Source organism: Ranitomeya imitator, chromosome 6 (genome assembly GCF_032444005.1).
Source record: "Ranitomeya imitator isolate aRanImi1 chromosome 6, aRanImi1.pri, whole genome shotgun sequence".
NCBI lineage: Eukaryota > Metazoa > Chordata > Amphibia > Anura > Dendrobatidae > Ranitomeya > Ranitomeya imitator.
The window spans coordinates 341,805,604-341,827,131 of record NC_091287.1 but is presented as its reverse complement, the minus strand read 5'-3'; the positions used below and the strand labels follow the sequence as shown (position 1 = coordinate 341,827,131).

General features: G+C 43.7%; 1 protein-coding gene across 6 annotated transcripts in view; it reads right to left on the bottom strand.

Annotated features, from left to right (window-relative positions):
- Positions 1 to 21,528, bottom strand: part of SLC66A2 (solute carrier family 66 member 2) — a 180,823-nt gene that overhangs the window by 113,678 nt on the left and 45,617 nt on the right. For all 6 annotated transcript variants that reach the window (XM_069730923.1, XM_069730920.1, XM_069730925.1 and 3 more), the window contains exon 3: positions 13,372 to 13,505. In XM_069730923.1, the coding sequence (XP_069587024.1) occupies positions 13,372 to 13,505 (134 nt within the window). The remainder of the gene's footprint in view (positions 1 to 13,371; positions 13,506 to 21,528) is intronic.

Sequence of the window (21,528 nt, the reverse complement as noted above, 5' to 3'; positions counted from 1 at the left end):
GGAATGTACATTAGACCAGTGGAAATCTGTGCTTTGGTCTGATGAGTCCAAATTTGAGATCTTTGGTTCCAACCACAGTGTCTTTGTGCGGCGCAGAAAAGGTGAACAGATGGACTCTAAATGCCTGGTTCCCACCGTGAAGCATGGAGGAGGTGGTGTGATGGCGTGGGGGTGCTTTGCTGGTGACACTGTTGGGGATATTCAAAATACAAGGCATACTGAACCAGCATGGCTACCACAGCATCTTGCAGCAGCATGCTATTCCATCCGGTTTGCGTTTAGTTGGACCATCATTTATTTTTCAACAGGATGACCCCAAACACACCTCCAGGCTGTGTAAGGACTACTTGACCAAGAAGAAGGGTGATGGGGTGCTACACCAGATTACCTGGCCTCCACAGTCACCAGACCTGAACACAATCAAGATGGTTTGGGGTGAGCTGGACCGCAGAGTGAAGGCAAAAGGGACAAAAAGTGCTAAGCATCTCTGGGAACTCCTTCAAGATTGTTGGAAGACCATTCCCGGTCACTACCTCTTGAAGCTCATCAAGAGAATGCCAACAGTGTGCAAAGCAGTCATCAAAGCAAAAGGTGGCTACTTTGAAGAACCTAGAATATAAGACATATTTTCAGTTGTTGTCACACTTTTTTGTTAAGTATATAATTCCACATGTGTTAATTCATAGTTATGATGCCTTCAGTATGAATGTACAATTTTCAGTCATGAAAATACAGAAAATTTTTTAAATGAGTAGGTGTGTCCAAACTTTTGGTCTGTACTGTATATATAAATTATATATAATATTGGCCTTTCATGAATTTCTGGTAAGTCTCCCTATTATGGGATGCCATTTTGTGCTTAGGTTTCCACCAGAATGCCATTCTGGTTTGTAGTGTGGGACCAGGGGGTTAATGCTTAGAAGCTGCCTGGCAGACTATCTGATTCTATATATTGGCCTCACCTATAGGCTGTTAACTGGCTTGGTACACTCCATGTAACACATTACTGTCACCCTTTAGAGGAAGGGTCCTCAGCCTGTGGTTCTGGAGCCACATGTGGCTCGTGGGCCCATTATGTGTGGCTCGTGGCTCTCTGCCAGCTTGGTGCATTAACACCAGGTATAGAAAAGAGTCAGGATAGGGGATACTCACCTGAAGGTGACTTTTGTGAGTAGCCCCAAAAAGAAGAGCAGATCTGGTCTATGGCTATCATTATACCGGTAACTGGGGCTCTGGGTGTCACTACTGTGAGGGGGGTGGGACCTGGATGTGGCTCTCAATGTCAGAAGTTTGGGGACCACTGCTATATACACCTCATATAAACATGGACAACATTGTTGGTACCTGTCTGTTAAAGTAAAATAAATTCACATTGGTCAGTTTCAAATTATTTTAGTGACCAAAGTAATTTTCAATTTATATTTCGGGAATATAAATGAATGAAAATCAGACATGGTTTTGAATTGTGGTTCAACAGAAAAATTAAACTATTGAAAATGACCTGAACAAAAAAAAAAAAAAAAAAAAAAAATGGCACCCCTAGAAAAGATTGAAAATAATTTGACCATAGGGACATGTTAAACTAAGGTGTGCCCTGCAATTACAAGTTTGTAGACACGTGTATGCTAATCAGTTAGACTACCTATTTAAAGGGTAAAAAGTAGTCACAGTACTGTTTTGTTTCATGGTGTGTACCACATTGAATGTTAAAAAAAGAGAGCTACGGTAAGTAGAGTTTTCTCCTGAGATTAGAAAGAAAATAATAGACAAACATGTTAAAGGTAAGGGCTAAGTATCTCCAAACCGCTTTATGAGCCTCTACTACAGTTGCACATATTATTCAAAGGTTTAAGGTTTGCGGAAAGGTGATGATATGTTGAAAAGATGGATAATATGAATGGTAAACAAAGAGCACAGAACAACTTTCAAAGAGAGGTAAGCTCCAAGATCAAAGTACCTCAGTCTCAGATCGCACCATCCATCGCTGTCTTGGCTGAAGCAGACTTCATGGAAGATAACCAAGGAGAAAAGCACTGTTTAAAGCAAATCATTTAAAAAAAAAAAAAAAGACTGGATTTCACAAAATGTATATAGACAAGCCACAAATCTTCTTGGAGAATGGTCTTTTGGACAGATGAGACAACATTGGAGCTTTTTGGCAAGTTACATCAGCTCTATGTTGTTAACTGATGCAGAAATAAAGCATAGAAAAAAAAAAAACATTGTACCTACTGTGAAACATGAAAGGGGCTTTTTAGTGATGAGCGGATGTGCTCTGATATCGTGACATCAAATCCCCGCGGCTACATGTCTCACGGCTGTTAAATAGAAGCAACACATCCAGGGATTGCCTAACAGATGCTGCGGGGACTTGAACTTATTACTTGAGCATGCCCGAGATATTCAGATAACACCCGAGCAGGATCATATAACACGATATCCAAGCACGCTCGCTCATCACTAGTGGTTATGTTATGGAGCTGCTTTGCTGCATCTGGTGTAGGGCATCTTGAATCAAGGCATTCTGGAGTGAAATATGCTGCCTAGTGTCAGAAAGCTTGGTCTGAGCCACAGATCATAGGTCCTCCAACAGGAAAGCGACCCCAAGAAAAAGTTATAAACATCGGAGGAAAAGAGAAAGGCATTGGACTATTCTAAAGTGGCCTTTTATGAGCCCTGATCTAAATTTTGAATACTGAACATCAGTGAAAAGAGCTGAAGCCTGTAGTCTGGAGAAAGCATCCTTCAAACCTGAGACCACTGGATCAGTTTGCTCACGTTAGTACCTGAGGACGGGTTAAGGAAACTCATTGAGAGTTACAGAAATCGTCTATATTGATAGTCTCAAAAGGTTGTTACAACAGAATATTAAAAAGGTGCCCTCATTTTTGCCCAAGCCATTTTCATTAGATTAGTGCTTAATAATTTTTCTGCTGAAGCACAATTCAAAAGCGATGTCTGATTTTCATTACAGGGCAGAGACATGACGGAAAGAATAACTAAAGACTCCCACACACATCAGACTACCATCAGGTGAACCTGTTCATATCGTTGAGCTGTGTTAACAGTCTAACTTGTACGATACAGGAAAGATATATATCTTGGTACCGTGTTAGCCAGTAGATAGAGAAACATTTAGAATTGAGAGTCCTCAGTGGTTGATAGCCATTAAAAGGTATCAACCACTGAGGACTCTCAATTCTAAATATTTTTCTAACTTGTATGGTCTTCAAAAGGAGATTTGTAGTTAAAATTCTGCGCTGCCGCTAAGATGAATTTCAGGAGAGTAAAGTTGATTCACCACTGTGAATCAACTTTACTCTCCTGAAATTCATCTTAGCGGCAGCGCAGAATTTTAACTACAAATCTCCTTTTGAAGACATTATTTTCTCTGGTCGGTGAAGACCTGTGGATCTGCAGCAGCCGCTATCTATATGCTCTAATCTCATCCTAACCAGGTGAGCAAATTTTGGTATATATTCTCCTCTTTGTAACGTGGATAAGACCCTATTGCGCTCTTTGTCTCCCCATTGTTTTACAATATCTAACTTGTATGGGACAGTTGAGGTCAGGAAAAAAAAAAATGGCATGTTTAACAGAGGAGTCTGACCGCGGCTCTCTCGTAGAAGACACAGGAGCGAGCGCTTCTCTTTATGAGAAAGTTGGGAGAAATAGCTCCAGGACGAACGATGGCAAGAACCATTCTTCAGCCAACAGCTGACTGCACAGTGTGGGAGCTTAGGTCCAAGGTGGGTACTAACAGTCAAAGGTGTGTGTGCTATGTGCATATTTCATACATTGTATGACATACATACGCAAACAATATTAAATATATTGTCTACAAAAAAACGCAAAAAGGAAAAAAAAAAAAAACAAACATACAAGCGAACGTTCTGAAAAATGACAGACAGCTGTATGGTGCAGTTCATAATTATTTTACTGATGGAAATTTTGGTTTTGGACTTGTCCACATGGCCAGAATGCCCACGTCCACAGCTTTAGGATGATTAAGTAAGCATCAGCATGTGAGGTCTTGTTTTTTTTGCAATATTAGCTAATCTGTAGTTTTTAGACATAATTTTGCTACACATATATGTAAGCCATACATTTCTATCAACATTATGGATGAACCCTTTAACACAAACTGATGCAACTGTATGTCAGTGCTGGGCTCTGCATGTGTCTAGGAAGCCCGGAAGTTGAGCTCTCTCCACCTGCCGGAGATGCTGACTTTATTACATAGCCGGCATCTGTGACAAAGAACAGGGCGCAGAGCTGAGCTTCGACTCATGGTCACTACTTAGATGCCACTGTCAAGCTCTGACAGCGACATTTAAATATAGCCAGTTCCATTGCATGCGAGCACCAGACCTGATCGCGGGGCACCAATGGGTTACCACAGCCTCTGTGGGCCAGCTTAAAGCACTCACCGCTGCCATCTTGCTACTACTATGAAGCTCAGCCAAAAGGTTTCATACGTGGCAGCGACTTACACTGTACTGCAAAACTGTGGCACTAGTATATAGTATAAGTGATCAGATGGTTGCAGATTCAAGTCGTAAGGGGACTAAACTAAAAAAATAAAAAAAAGGTTTTACAAATTCAAACTATCCCCTTTTAATCATGTTAAAAATAAAGAAATGTAAAAAAAAATACAAATTGGCATCACAACAAAGCCAGTCTAACAACACATAAAATTATGGTAATTAATCCATACAATGAACACCGTAAATACAATAAAGTTAAAAAAAAAAATTATGGATTTTGGCACACCTCTTTAACCCCTTCATGACCCAGCCTATTTTGACCTTAATGACCTGGCCGTTTTTTGCAATTCTGACCAGTGTCCCTTTATGAGGTAATAACTCAGGAACGCTTCAACGGATCCTAGCGGTTCGGAGATTGTTTTTTCGTGACATATTGGGCTTCATGTTAGTGGTAAATTTAGGTCAATAAATTCTGCGTTTATTTGTGATAAAAACGGAAATTTGGCGAAAATTTTGAAAATTTCGCAATTTTCACATTTTGAATTTTTATTCTGTTAAACCAGAGAGTTATGTGACACAAAATAGTTAATAAATAACATTTCCCACATGTCTACTTTACACCAGCACAATTTTGGAAACAAAATTTTTTTTTGCTAGGAAGTTATAAGAGTTAAAATTTGACCTGCGATTTCTCATTTTTACAACGAAATTTACAAAACCATTTTTTTTAGGGACCACCTCACATTTGAAGTCAGTTTGAGGGGTCTATATGGCTGAAAATACCCAAAAGTGACACCATTCTAAAAACTGCACCCCTAAAGGTGCTCAAAACCACATTCAAGAAGTTTATTAACCCTTCAAGTGCTTCACAGCAGCAGAAGCAACATGGAAGGAAAAAATGAACATTTAACTTTTTAGTCACAAAAATTATCTTTTAGCAACATTTTTTTTTATTTTCCCAATGGTACAAGGAGAAACTGAACCACGAAAGTTGTTGTCCAATTTGTCCTGAGTACGCTGATACCTCATATGTGGGGGTAAACCACTGTTTGGGCGCACGGCAGGGCTTGGAAGGGAAGGAGCGCCATTTGACTTTTTGAATGAAAAATTGGCTCCACTCTTTAGCGGACACCATGTCACGTTTGGAGAGCCCCCGTGTGCCTAAAAATTGGAGCTCCCCCACACGTGACCCCATTTTGGAAACTAGACGCCCCAAGGAACTTATCTAGATGCATAGTGAGAACTTTGAACCCCCGGGGGCTTCACAAATTGATCCGTAAAAATGAAAAAGTACTTTTTTTTCACAAAATAATTCTTTTAGCCTCAATTTTTTTCATTTTCACATGGGTAACAGGATAAAATGGATCCTAAAATTTGTTGGGCAATTTCTCATGAGTACACCGATACCTCACATGTGGGGGTAAACCACTGTTTGGGCACATGGTAAGGTTCGGAAGGGAAGGAGCGCCATTTGACTTTTTGAATGAAAAATTATCTCCATCGTTAGCGGACACCATGTCGTGTTTGGAGAGCCCCCGTGTGCCTAAACATTGGAGCTCCCCCACAAATGACCCCATTTTGGAAACTAGACCCCCCAAGGAACTTATCTAGATGCATATTGAGCACTTTAAACCCTCAGGTGCTTCACAAATTGATCTGTAAAAATGAAAAAGTACTTTTTTTTTCACAAAAAAATTCTTTTCGCCTCAGTTTTTCATTTTCACATGGGCAATAGGATAAAATGAATCCTAAAATTTGTTGGGCAATTTCTCCCGAGTACGCCGATACCTCATATGTGGGGGTAAACCACTGTTTGGGCACACGGCAGGGCTCGGAAGGGAAGGCGCGCCATTTGACTTTTTGAATGGAAAATTAGCTCCAATTGTTAGCGGACACCATGTCGCGTTTAGAGAGCCCCTGTGTGCCTATGCATTGGAGCTCCCCCACAAGTGACCCCATTTTGGAAACTAGACCCCCCAAGGAACTTATCTAGATGCATATTGAGCACTTTAAACCCCCAGGTGCTTCACAGAAGTTTATAATGCAGAGCCATGAAAATAAAAAATAATTTTTCTTTCCTCAAAAATGATTTTTAGCCTGGAATTTCCTATTTTGCCAAGGGTAATAGGAGAAATTGGACCGCAAATGTTGTTGTCCAGTTTGTCCTGAGTACGCTGATACCCCATATGTGGGGGTAAACCACTGTTTGGGCGCACGGCAGGGCTCGGAAGGGAAGGCACGCCAATTGGCTTTTTAAATGGAAAATTAGCTCCAATCATTAGCGGACACCATGTCACGTTTGGAGAGCCCCTGTGTGCCTAAACATTGGAGATCCCCCACATATGACCCCATTTTGGAAACTAGACCCCCAAAGGAACTAATCTAGATGTGTGGTGAGGACTTTGAACTTCCAAGTGCTTCACAGAAGTTTATAACGCAGAGCCATGAAAATAAAATAAAAATTTTATTTTCTCTAAAATGATTTTTTAGCCTGCAATTTATTATTTTCCCAAGGGTAAAAGGAGAAATTGGACCCCAAAAGTTGTTGTCCAGTTTCTCCTGAGTACGCTGATACCCCATATGTGGGGGTAAACCACTGTTTGGGCACACGTCGGGGCTCAGAAGGGAAGTAGTGACTTTTGAAATGCAGACTTTGATGGAATGGTCTGCGGGCGTCACGTTGCGTTTGCAGAGCCCCTGGTGTGCCTAAACAGTAGAAACCCCCCACAAGTGACCCCATTTTGGAAACTAGACCCCCAAAGGAACTAATCTAGATGTGTGGTGAGGACTTTGAACTTCCAAGTGCTTCACAGAAGTTTATAACGCAGAGCCATGAAAATAAAAAATCATTTTTCTTTCCTCAAAAATGATGTTTTAGCAAGCAATTTTTTATTTTCTCAAGGGTAACAGGAGAAATTGGACCCCAGCAATTGTTGCCCAGTTTGTCCTGAGTACGCTGATACCCCATATGTGGGGGTAAACCACTGTTTGGGCACATGTCGGGGCTCGGAAGTCAAGTAGTGACGTTTTGAAATGCAGACTTTGATGGAATGGTCTGCGGGCGTCACGTTGCGTTTGCAGAGCCCCTGGTGTGCCTAAACAGTAGAAACCCCCCACAAGTGACCCCATTTTGGAAACTAGACCCCCCAAGGAACTTATCTAGATATGTGGTGAGCACTTTGAACCCCCAAGTGCTTCACAGACGTTTACAACGCAGAGCCGTGAAAATAAAAAATCATTTTTCTTTCCTCAAAAATGATGTTTTAGCAAGCAATTTTTTATTTTCTCAAGGGTAACAGGAGAAATTGGACCCCAGTAATTGTTGCCCAGTTTGTCCTGAGTACGCTGATACCCCATATGTGGGGGTAAACCACTGTTTGGGCACATGTCGGGGCTCGGAAGTCAAGTAGTGACGTTTTGAAATGCAGACTTTGATGGAATGGTCTGCGGGCGTCACGTTGCGTTTGCAGAGCCCCTGGTGTGCCTAAACAGTAGAAACCCCCCACAAGTGACCCCATTTTGGAAACTAGACCCCCCAAGGAACTTATCTAGATATGTGGTGAGCACTTTGAACCCCCAAGTGCTTCACAGACGTTTACAACGCAGAGCCGTGAAAATAAAAAATCATTTTACTTTCCTCAAAAATGATGTTTTAGCAAGCAATTTTTTATTTTCTCAAGGGTAACAGGAGAAATTGGACCCCAGTAATTGTTGCCCAGTTTGTCCTGAGTACACTGATACCCCATATGTGGGGGGTAAACCACTGTTTGGGCACACGTCGGGGCTCGGAAGGGAAGGAGCACCATTTGACTTTTTGAATAAAAGATTGGCTGGAATCAATGGTGGCGCCATGTTGCGTTTGGAGACCCCCTGATGTGCCTAAACAGTGGAAACCCCTCAATTCTAACGCCAACACACCCCTAACCCTTATCCCAACTGTAGCCGTAACCCTAACCACAACCCTAACCGCAACACACCCCTAACCACAACCCTAACCCCAACACACCCCTAACCCTAACCACAACCCTAATTCCAACCCAACCCTAACCCTAAGGCTATGTACCCACGTTGCGGATTCGTGTGAGATTTTTCCGCACCATTTTTGAAAAATCCGCGGGTAAAAGGCACTGCGTTTTACCTGCGGATTTACTGCGGATTTCACCTGCGGATTCCTATTGAGGAATAGGTGTAAAACGCTGCGGAATCCGCACAAAGAATTGACATGCTGCGGAAAATACAACGCAGCGTTTCCGTGCGGTATTTTCCGCACCATGGGCACAGCGGATTTGGTTTTCCATAGGTTTACATGGTACTGTAAACCTGATGGAACACTGCTGCGGATCCGCAGCGGCCAATCCGCTGCGGATCCGCAGCCAAATCCGCACCGTGTGCACATAGCCTAATTCTAAAGGTATGTGCACACGCTTCGGAAAACGCTGCGGATCCGCAGCAGTTTCCCATGAGTTTACATTTCAATGTAAACCTACGGGAAACAAAAATCGCTGTACACATGCTGCGGAAAAACTGCACGGAAACGCAGCGGTTTACATTCCGCAGCATGTCACTTCTTTCTGCGGATTCCACAGCGGTTTTACAACTGCTCCAATAGAAAATCGCAGTTGTAAAACCGCAGTGAAATGCGCAGAAAAACCGCGGTAAATCTGCCATAAATCCGCAGCGGTTTAGCACTGCGGATTTATCAAATCCGCTGCGGAAAAATCCGCAGAGGACCAGAATACGTGTGCACATACCGAAACCCTAACCCTACCCCTAACCCTACCCCTAACCCTACCCCTAACCCTACCCCTAACCCTAACCCTAGTTCTAACTCCAACCTTAGTGAAAAAAAAAAAAAAATTCTTTATTTTATTATTGTCCCTATCTATGGGGGACAAATGGGGGGGGTCATTTACTGTTTTTTTTATTTTGACCACTGTGATAGATTATATCACAGTGATCAAAATTCACATTGGAACGAATCTGCCGGCCGGCAGATTCGGTGGGCGCACTGCGCATGCGCCCGCCATTTTGGAACATGGCGGCGCTCGGGGAAGAAGACGGACGGGACCCCGCCAGGATCGGTAAGTATAAGGGGGGGAGATCAGGGCACAGGGGGGGGGGAGATCAGGGCACGGGGGGTGTCGGAGCACGGGGGGGGAGGGATCGGAGCATGGGGGAGAGTGATCGGTGTGCGGGCGGGTGGATCGGTGTGCAGGGGGGGTGGATCGGTGTGCAGGGGGGGTGGTTCGGAGCACGGGGGGGGATCGGAGTGCGGGGGGGTTTGATTGGAGCACGGGGGGGTGTGATTGGAGCACGGGGGGAGCGGGCAGGAGGACGGGGGAGCGGAGCACAGGACGGAGGGGAGCGGGCCACAGATCGGGGGGCTGGGGGGGCGATCGGTGGGGTGGGGTGGGGGCACATTAGTATTTCCAGCCATGGCCGATGATATTGCAGCATCGGCCATGGCTGGATTGTAATATTTCACCATTTTTTTAGGTGAAATATTACAAATCGCTCTGATTGGCTGTTGAAAGTGAAACTGCCAATCAGAGCGATCGTAGCCACGAGGGGGTGAAGCCACCCCCCCTGGGCTAAACTACCACTCCCCCTGTCCCTGCAGATCGGGTGAAATGGGAGTTAACCCTTTCACCCGGCCTGCAGGGACGCGATCTTTTTGTGACACAGCATATGCGTCACAGGTCGGATTGGCACCGACTTTCATGACGCATACGCTGTGTCACAGGTCGGGAAGGGGTTAAAACCCACAATAAAATTTGTCTGATGTACCTCACATTGATATCAATAGAACTTTCAGCTTGTCATGCAAAAAAACAAGAGCTCATACAGCTCTATTGATGGGAAAATAAAAAAGCCACGGGTCTCAATGACCTAAACCAATTTGGGTTTTTTCTACAAACTTTCAAAAGGTTTTTCTTGCTATATAAATAAAAGCAAAATCATTGCAAGTTTGGTACTGCCATAATTGTACTGACCTAGAGAATCATGCCGCCAGATCATCTTTACCATACAATGAACACTGTAAAAACAGTGAGGACATAGTAAGAATGAAAACGGGAAAAGTAAAATGAGGAGGACGAAAGGATAGAAATATGTCAAGAAGAAAGTGAAGGGTGATGCAGCAAGGCCCATAGCCTCAGTTACACAGCTAAATATCATGGTGTGACAGGTACGGACTGGGGCTAAAATTCAGCCCTGGCATTTGAAATCACACAGGCCCATGATGTCCTCATCCCCAAGCACCAGATGGCATATATTACCCTGGATGGAGGAAAGCAAGATTTACTACAAGACCAATATTTCTAATGATGCCCGTGGCCTGCTGGGGTAAGTGACAGTCACCAACTTTGTGTTCCTTCACAACTCTTAAAAGGGACACTGTCACCTAAATTTGGAGGGAACAATCTTTAGCCATGGAGGCGGGGTTTTTGGGTGTTTGATTCACACTTTCCTTACCCGCTGGCTGCATGCTGGCTGCAATATTGGATTGAAGTTCATTCTCTGTCCTCTGTAGTACACGCAATCTTGCCTTGCGCAGGCGTGTACTATGGAGGACAGAGAATGAACTTCAATCCAATATTGCAGCCAGCGGGTAAGGAAAGGGTGAATCAAACACCCAAAAACCCCGCCTCCATGGCTAAAGATTGTTCCCTCCAAATTCAGGTGACAGTGTCCCTTTAACAGTATGGGTGTCTCGAGAACACGGATTCTGTTAACAACGTAGCAGACAAGGCAGCTCATGACCAGACAGGCCCTTCTGGCATTTGCAGTGAAGAAGAATCAGTGGAGGTCCATTTGGGACCGATCAGAGAAGCCATCTGACATGGTGTGCAGTGGTCAATCTCCCTTCTCACAATCCTGGAACAGTAGATTTTCCACACACAAATCCGCAGCAGATCATACGACGTGTGGAAATAAACCATGAAAGGGTTGTGAATCACTCGACTGGGCATGAAGAACTGCAACTCGTTCAAGTAAACTTTCTTTTCTGGGGAGATGACCCACTGCACTCCTTATCCAATAAGTTGGTTGGTTAACATCATTTATGGGGTTAATAGCAACGAGTGAAGCTTCACCGTCACAGGCAGATATCCGCTATGTAAATCAGCCAGCATCCTCTGGGTTTGGTGCAGGCTCAGCTCCTGAGCCCGATCCATATACAGGTGCCAGACGCTGACCATACTATTACGTCAAATGGCAGCAAGGAGTTAAAGTATTCAAGATCGTATTTAGGAAGTTTCCATTTTTCACTTCTGTTTTTTTTCCCTCTTTGCATTCTAAGAGCCATAAGTTTATTTTTCAGTGGACATTATTTACTGTACCAGGGCTTTATTTTTTTGCTTAAAAATCTAATCAGTCCAATTGGGTTTCCTTAAAACGACGCATCGCTTGCCTTCTGTAGCCTTTGCATTGCTGGCTGAAGAAGAAGTTAACTGAGATTGAGTCAGTGAGATTTTTCTGATGGGTTTATACAACTTTAATCTGTGTTCTATGGAGCTCCTCTTATCAAATTTCTAACAACATCAAATATAAGCTGAACATTAAGGTCAGAAATCAACGGAGAAGAGCTCAAAAGATGAAAGTCAGACGTTACAGAAGTCCCGCCAGCAAAAGTTCACTGACAAATTCTCAGTTAACTCATTCTGCAGCCATAATAGATAGTGTAACAACTGTGTAAAAACTGTGGCTATAGAAAAGTTAATGAACCCAATTTCAAAAATATGCATATTTTTACCAAATATGGGATCTAAATACAAAAAAAGCCCCAAATGGCATACATTTCCTTTAAAACACAAAACTACTGTGCTCCTAAACAATCAACACAACTTAAACATTAACTTTCCATATAGAAATAGCATAATAAACAATTAACATTTCAGCAATATTAGATTGATAGCAACATGTCTCAGAGGACATAATCAGGAGACTTTTCATGAGATCCATAACTACCGTATATACTCGAGTATAAGCGGAGATTTTCAGCCCTTTTTTTGGGGGCTGAAAGTCCCCCTCTCTGCTTATACTCGAGTCATACCCGGGGGTCGGCCGGTGAGGGGGAGCGGGGGCTGTCTGGTTATACTTACCTACTCCCGGCGCGGTCCCTGCAGTCCCTGCTTCTTCCAGCGCTGCATCTTTTTCCTGTATTGAGCGGTCACATGGTACCGTTCATTAGAGAAATGAATATGCGGCTCCACCTCCTATAGAGGTGGAGCCGCATATTCAGGACTGAAAATGAGCGGTAACTGTGACCGCTAAATACAGCAAGAAGATGCAGCGCCGGGAGAAGCAGGGACTGCAGGGACCGCGCCGGGAGCAGGTAGGTATACGGGGAGGGGAGCGCTGCGTGATATTTACCTGCTCCTCGCTCCGGTGCTGCTCCGTCTCTAGTGTCCTCTAGCAATGACGCTCAGCTTAGAGGGCGCGGTGACGTAGTCAGTGCGCGCCCTCTGCTGAGCGTCAGTGCTGGAGACGGACCCGCACAAGGAGCAGGTAAATATTGAAAGCGCCGGCGTCCTGAGCAAGAGAGGCGAGTATGTGATTTTTTTTTTATTGCAGCAGCAGCAGCATTCTATATGGCACAGCTTTATAAGGAGCATTTATGGGGCCATAATGAACGGTGCAGAGCATTCTATATGGGGCACAGCTTTATAAGAAGCAGCTATGGGGCCATAATGAACGGTATGGAGCATCTATTTTTACTTTTGAAATTCACCGGGAGCTGCTGCATTTCCTACCCTGGGCTTATACTCGAGTCAATAAGTTTTCCCAGTTTTTTGTGGCAAAATTACGGGGGGGGGGGTTGGCTTATACTCGAGTATATACGGTAATTCCCCGCATTCCCAAGTGTATGGACTCTATCACAAACCTGCAAACAGGCGGCGCTTTGTGTTCAGATCATTTGCCACTCGGACTTCTGTACACAATTTCAGCATTAGCAGCATCGTAACAATCATAATGATACTCTGCCAAAGGAGAGGGGACTCAAAATGACGCCCAAACCTGAGTAGGAAAAAAGAAAAAATGTTTTCATTAAGAATAAGAAGCCATACTGATTCTTCGAAACGACCAGAAATCAAGAAATTAAAAATAATGATTGTGTTACAGACAGAACAGTCAGACATACAATTGGACAGAGCTGTTACGCAGTAGTGTAATTATTTTCTTCTGGAAGCAGCCTACAGCTCTTTACTTTTCCTAAGGCTATGTTCACATTGCATTTGTGCAATGTCAATGACAAAGACGAAATTACATGAGTACAGCTTTGTTTTTGTTTTTTTGTTTTTTGTTTTTTTTGGGGGGGGGAGTGAGTCCCATGAACAAGTCCGTATGTTCACTAGTTCATTTGAAGTTATGCTTTGGGTCACTGTCGTGCTGAAAGATGAAATTCCTCTTCATCATAAGCTTTTTAGCAGAGGCCTGAAGGTTTTGCTGCAAAATTGACTAACATTTAGAACTGTGCATAATTCCCTCCCACATGACTAAGCTGCTGAAAAACCATCTCAAAGCATAAGGATGTCTCCACCATTCTTTACTCTACGTATGGTCTTCTTTGGGTGGTGCACGGTATTGGCTTTTCGCCAAACAGAATTCCAAAAAAGGTAAGGCAAAAAAGTTCAACCTTCGTCTCATCAGACCTTATCACGTTTTCCCACAAGATTTGGCAGACTATGTAGGTTTTGGTAAAACATAGCTGGACTTGGATATTTTTCCTTGTAAGAAAAGGCTTCAGTTTTGCCACACTACCCCACAGGCCAAACAGATAACACGGGAGAATGGTGTCACATGCAGTACACAACAACTACTTGAAAGAAATTCTTTCCTCTCCTTTAATGTTGCTGTAGGCCTCTTGGCAGCTTGCAGGACCAATTTTCGAATCCTAAGTGTTTTTTTTAGCCGCCAATGAAAAGGTGGAAAGAGCTCTGAAAAGGGTTTTCTAGGTTTTTTTTTTTAACCTGCATTTTAACAGGTGAGTGTACACTTTTTATTGTGTGCCTCAAATGCAACATTCACTTCAATCCTTTGATGCTGCAGACAATTTCATTTTTTTCTTTTTCTCCTCTCTTTCGTCCGAGAGTCATAACTTTTTTAAGTCCACATAGCCGTTTGAGGGCATGCGTTTTATGGGACGAGTTGTAGTTTTGAATGACGCCATTCATTTTACAAGGTTATGCATTCAAGAGAGGAAAAGAATTTCCAAAGCACAATTCCACAACTTTTTTTATTATTATTATTTTTACCATGTTCACTATACCGAAAAACTGACAAGGCAATTTGATTCTCCAGGTCAGTACGACTATCAAGTGAAGGTAAGCAGCACTCAGAATCCTGGATGGGAGGTGTGTATCATCAAGGTGGCAAGCCTCAGGAAAATGAAACCTGTTAAGCAGGCTCCAGCACGGATAGGTGCCGAGAGGTTTAATAGGACTAATTTGGGGTTCAGGTTTTTAGGAATGACTAGAAGAGATGAGTCTGACTAATTGTTTCCACTCCCTAATCCAGCAGATTCAGTTGATATAAAAAGGGCATCAAAGTTCCTCATAAGTACCTGGGAGTGGAGGTGGAAAAACCTCCGATACTTGTGCCGAGAGCGGAGGTGAAAAGACCTGTTACATGTTGATGAGTCTCTCAGAGGCTGGAAGAGCAAGATGGAGATTTAAATGGGTTAGCGTGTACCTTCTACAAGATCATTTTTATGTTGTATTTTTTCGCTGGAGAAAAAAAAAAAAATATATAACAGCTTTACTTTCTGATGGACGTTTATGGACTCAAACCTTCCTGTTTGCATAAGAAACTGCATGCCTGTGTGTCCACTGCCAAAGAGCAGATTCCGTAAGGCAGATAGTAAATGTAAAGATTTTTTGTTTTTTTATCATTTAAGTGGTGAAAACAAGCTTTTTCGTGTGTTGTTTTTTTTTTTTTTTTTAAACTCCAAAACATTTTTTTTGCTTGTGTATGTTCCTAAACATGTAGGTCTTCCAACTACAACATGGCTCTGCACAAGTAAAAAACATACCCTATAAGAAACACATGTAACACAAAAGCCTGATTTAAACAATAAGTCATTTTCTGACACATTCTCTAACAATTGTAAACAAACCAGGTCAGTATGACCCTTTTCTGTGCAATGACTTGACAACATGCCCAACAAGCCTACTGATACCTGCCAACTTGTTATTCTCTAGCAGTTCACAAGGTGTACGTGTACATTCATGACAAGTCAGACCTTCACCTTTAGGGCTTGTTTTCACATGCGAGAAACACGTCCGTGTCTCGCATGTGGAAACGAAGTTCTGGCGCCGGCACTCCGGAGCAGAGCGTGCGGCTGCATGTGTTGCTGTGCGGCCGCACGCTCCGCTCCACAGTGCCGGCGCCAGAGCTTAGTTTCCACATGCGAGACACGGACGTGTTTCTCGCATGTGGAAACAAGCCCTTATGAGGAGAGTAGTTAAAAGGGAAAGTCCCATCCATTTGACACATTAAATTTAAATCTGTTTAAGAGAAATTATGGTACATACTAGATGGTGGCCCGATTCTAAAAAAATAAACATATACTCATCCTCCGTTGAAGTCCTGGCCCTGTGTGCGGTGCACGCGGCAGCTTCCAGTCCCAGGGTTGGTATGGGCACAGGACCTGTGATGACGTCGCGGTCACGTGACCGCGATGTCATGGAAGGTCTTTCTCGCAGGACCTGTGAGGACGTCGAGGTCACATGACCGTGACGTCATGGCAGGTCCTTGTCACCAGAACCTGCTGCTTGCATGCAGCGGTCACCGGAGCGTCACGAGGAGCGGAAAAGGCGCCGGAATGTGAGTATATGATAATTTTTTATTATTTTTAACATTAGATCTTTTTATTATTGAGGCTGCATAGGCAGCATCAATAGTAAAAAAGTTGGTCACACAGGCTTAATAGCTGCGTTAATGGAGTGCGTTACACCGCGGCATAACGCGGTCCATTAGGGCTGCCATTAACCCTGTGTGGGGGCTGACTGGAGGGGAGTACGGAGCGGGCACTGACTGCGGGGAGGAAGGAGCAGCCATGTTGCCGCAGAACTGCGCCTGTCGCTGATTGGTCATGGCAAAACTCCCACGACCAATCAGCGACTTGGATTCCATGACAGACAGAGGCTGCGACCAATGAATATCCGTGACAGACAGAGAAAGACAGACAGACAGAAAGACGGAAATGACCCTTAGACAATTATATAGTAGATTAGTTTTTTTATTTAACCCCTTTACCCCCAAGGGTGGTTTGCACGTTAAGGACCGGGCCAATTTTTACAATTCTGACCACTGTCCCTTTATGAGGTTATAACTCTGGAATGCTTCAACGGATCCCAGGGATTCTGACATTGTTTTCTCGTGACATATTGTACTTCATGATAGTGGTAAAAATTCTTTGATATTACCTGCGTTTATTTGTGAAAAAAATGGAAATTTGGTGAAAATTATGAAAATTTCACAATTTTCCAACGTTGAATTTTTATGCAATTAAATCACAGAGATATGTCACACAAAATACTTAATAAGTAACATTTCCCACATGTCTACTTTACATCAGCACAATTTTGGAACCAAAGTTTTTTTTTGTTAGGGAGTTATAAGGGTTAAAAGTTGACCAGCAATTTCTCGTTTTTACAACACCATTTTTTTTCTTTTTAGGGACCACATCTCATTTGAAGTCATTTTGAGGGGTCTATATGATAGAAAATACCCAAGTGTGACACCATTCGATAAACTACACCCCTCAAGGTGCTCAAAACCATATTCAAGAAGTTTATTAACCCTTCTGGTGCTTCACAGGAATTTTTGGAATGTTTGAAAAAAAGTTAAATGTTCATTTTTATTTACAAAAAATTTGCTTCAGCTCCAATTTGTTTTATTTTACCAAGGGTAACAGGAGAAAATGGACCCCAAAAGTTGTTGTACAATTTGTCCTGAGTACACCGATGCCCCATATGTGGGGGTAAACCACTGTTTGGGCACATGACAGAGCTCGGAAGCGAAGGAGCGCTATTTGACTTTTCAATGCAAAATTGACTGGAATCGAGATGGGACACCATGTTGCGTTTGGAGACCCCTGATGTGCCTAAACATTGAAACCCCCCACAAGTGACACCATTTTGGAAAGTAGACCCCCTAAGGAACTTATCTAGAGGTGTGGTGAGCACTTTGACCCACCAAGTGCTTCACAGAAGTTTATAATGCAGAACCGTAAAAATAAAAAAATCATATTTTTTCACAAAAATTATCTTTTCGCCCCCAATTTTTTATTTTCCCAAGGGTAAGAGTAGAAATTGGACCCCAAAAGTTGTTGTACAATTTGTCCTGAGTGCGCTGATACCCCATACGTGGGGGAGAACCACCGTTTGGGCGCATGGGAGGGCTCAGAAGGGAAGGAGCTCCATTTGGAATGCAGACTTAGATGGAATGGTCTGCAGGTGTCACATTGCGTTTACAGAGCCCCTAATGTACCTAAACAGTAGAAACCCCCACAAGTGACACCATTTTGGAAACTAGACCCCCTAAGGAACTTATCTAGATGTGTTGTGAGAGCTTTGAACCCTCAAGTGTTTCACTACAATTTGTAACGCAGAGCCGTGAAAAAAAAAAAAAAAACTTTCCCCCCAAAATTATTTTTTAGCCCCCAGTTTTGTATTTTCCCGGGGGTAAGAGGAGAAATTCAACCCCAAAAGTTGTTGTCCTATTTGTCCGGAGTACGCTGATACTGCATATTTTGGAGTAAACCCCTGTTTGGGCGCATGGGAGAGCTCGGAAGGGAAGAAGCACTGTTTTACTTTTTCAACGCAGAATTGGCTGGAATTGAGATCGGACGCCATGTCGCGTTTGGAGAGCCCCTGATGTGCCTAAACAGTGGAAACCCCCCAAATATAACTGAAACCCTAATCCAAACACACCCCTAACCCCAATCCCAACAGTAACCCTAACCACACCCCTAACCCTAATCCCAACCCTATTCCCAACTGTAAATGTAATCTAAATCCTAACCGTAACATTAGCCCCAACCCTAACCCCAACCCTAACCCTAACTTTAGCCCCAACCCTAACTGTAGCCCTAACCGGAGAATGGAAATAAATACATTTTTTTAATTTATTAATTTTTCCCTAACTAAGGGGGTGATGAAGGGGGGTTTGATTTACTTTTATAGCGGGTTTTTTAGCGGATTTTTATGATTGGCAGCCGTCACACACTGAAAGACGCTTTTTATTGCAAAAAACAGTAATTAGACCTACTGGTAATTGTATTTCCAGGAATCCATCCTGACAGCACACTGGAGGACATCCTTCTTATCCTTGATGGGACAGGAACACGAAAGGTTAAAAGGACCCTCCCCCTACCACCCTTCAGTGCTTTTCCAAAGTAACACATCTGGATGGATGCAAAAACACAGGTTTATTCCAACAAAATAATCAATCATACAAATGTTACATCACATGAGTATAAAGATCATACATTAGGGAGGGAACTAATAGTGCTGTCAGGATGGATTCCTGGAAATACAATTACCAGTAGGTCTAATTACTGTTTTCCAGTTCCCCACCTGACAGCACACTGGAGAAATACCAAAGGAGACTGGTATTTAGGGAGGGACCACTGCTTGCAGTACCTTTCTACCCAAAGCCAACTGAGGTGACACTACATCTAACTTATAGTGTTTAGAAAAGGTACTAAGGCTAGACCATGACGCAGCTCTGCAGATCTGATCTGCCGTCGCCCCCCCTTTCTCTGCCCATGACGTGGCCATGGCCCTAGATGAATGGGCTTTGATGTTGACCGGGGAATCTTGTCCTCTAGCTTTATAAGCTAAATTGATTGTGGATTTTATCCACCGTGCGATAGTCGCTTTAGACGCTTTTCTACCTTTATTTGGACCCCTGAACTGGACGAACAAATTGTTGTCCCGTCTCCAGGGTCTGGATAAATCGAGGTACCGGAGCACAGAGTCTCTTACGTCTAAGTTGTGGTAAAAACTTTCCTTCTGATTTTTAGGGAACTGGCAAAATGATGGTAAAACAATCTCTTGATTCATATTGGAATCTGACACGACTTTAGGGAAAAACGCCGGATCGAGTCTGAGTACTAGTTTATCCTCGAATATCTGCAAATATGGATTCTGCACCGACAGAGCCTGTAGTTCCCCCAATCTTTTTGCCGACGTGATCGCAACTAAAAATGCGGTTTTGAGTGAGAGTTTATCAACTTCTATATCCCCTGATACATCCCACACCGGCTCACATAGGAAATTTAGAACCAAGTTCAGATCCCACGGCGGGACTGACCTTCTAATCAGTGGTTTTAGTCTCTGGACAGCTCTAGAGAAACGGCTAATCCAGGGATGAGCAGAAAGGGGAGAATCAAAGAATACACTCAGGGCCGCTATCTGGACCCTTAATGTACTTGGTCTAAGACCTTTTTGAAACCCTGACTGCAGAAAATCAAGAATTTTGGGGATATTTGGATGGTCAGTATCAACTGTCGTCTCTCCGCAAAACCCACAGAATCGCTTCCATATTTTCGAATAAATAGCCGATGTTACCGGCTTCCTGCTGGCTTGAAGGGTAGAAATGACATCATCCGAAAGCCCTTTTGCTCTCAAGACCTTCCGTTCAGGATCCAGGCCGCCAGCTGGAGTGCTCCTGGATTCTGGTGTAGAACTGGCCCTTGTAGAAGAAGATCCTCTCTTTCTGGTAACAGGAGGGGTTCTTCCACTGACAGTTTTCTCAACAATGGAAACCAACTGCGTTTCGGCCAGTGAGGAGCTATGAGAATGACCTTGGCCCCGTCCTCGCAGATCTTTCTGAGTGTCCTCGGAATCATCGCTAGAGGAGGAAATGCATACAGGAAACCGCGATTCCAGGGTTGTGAGAAGGCATCGATCGCGGCTGGACTCTCCCAAGGGTTTCGGGAGTAGAAGACCTTGATCTTCGCGTTTCCCTTTGTAGCGAATAGGTCCACCATCGGCATCCCCCAACGTTGACACAAATCTTTGAACACCTCGTTGTTCAGTTCCCACTCCGAGGGGGATACGCTTTTCCTGCTGAGGAAATCTGCCAACTGGTTCTTGGAATCCTCCAGGTGGATCGCCGTGATTGACAGAACCGACCTTTCTGCCCACCTGAATATCCATTCCGCCAGGTCTTGTAACGCCGGATGTCTTGGACCCCCTTGATGCCGCAGGAAGGCTACCGTTGTCGTGTTGTCTGAGAAGACCTTCACGTGTTTGTTCTGCAGCAGATGCTGTGCCGCCGTCAAGACCTCCCAAACCGCCTGTAGTTCTCTGTGGTTTGATGACTGGTTGCTGTCTTCCTCTTCCCAGCGACCTTGAAAATATCTTCCCAGTACATGACCTCCCCAACCGAGTTGACTGGCGTCTGTTGTAACTGAAACGCTTGGTGTTTGAAGCCATGCCACCCCCAGTCGGAGGTTCCTGGGAAGAGTCCACCACCCCAGAGATCTTTTGATCTGCGGAGTAAGGCTCAGGGTCCGGTTCAGTGAGTTCTGTCTTCTGTTCCAGCTCCTCAGGACTCCCCTCTGAAGCTGACGAGAATGAAACTGGCTCCATCTTACGCAGGGAATACACGCCGTCAGACCTAGTATCTTCATCCTGTCTCTGATCGTATTTCGACCTCGGGAAAAGCGACGGATCTTCTGTATTATGCCCTTCAGCCTGTCCTCTGGAAGAAAGGACATTCTTGCTTGCGAATCGAGCATGACTCCCAAGAATTTTATTCTGGGTTTTGGGATTAGATCTGATTTTTGCCAATTTACAATCCATCCTAGATTCTCTAGTGTTGAGATGAGGGACTGACAGTTGATCCTGAGCTGGACTTCTGAGTCTGCCGCTATTAGGAAGTCGTCTAAATAGGGGACCACCATTATATCCTGATTCCTCAGGAAAGCGACTACTTCTACCATAAGTTTTGTAAAAACCCTGGGAGCGGAAGCCAGGCCGAAGGGGAGACAGCGGAATTGGAAATGGAAGATCTTTCCTTCCAAGAT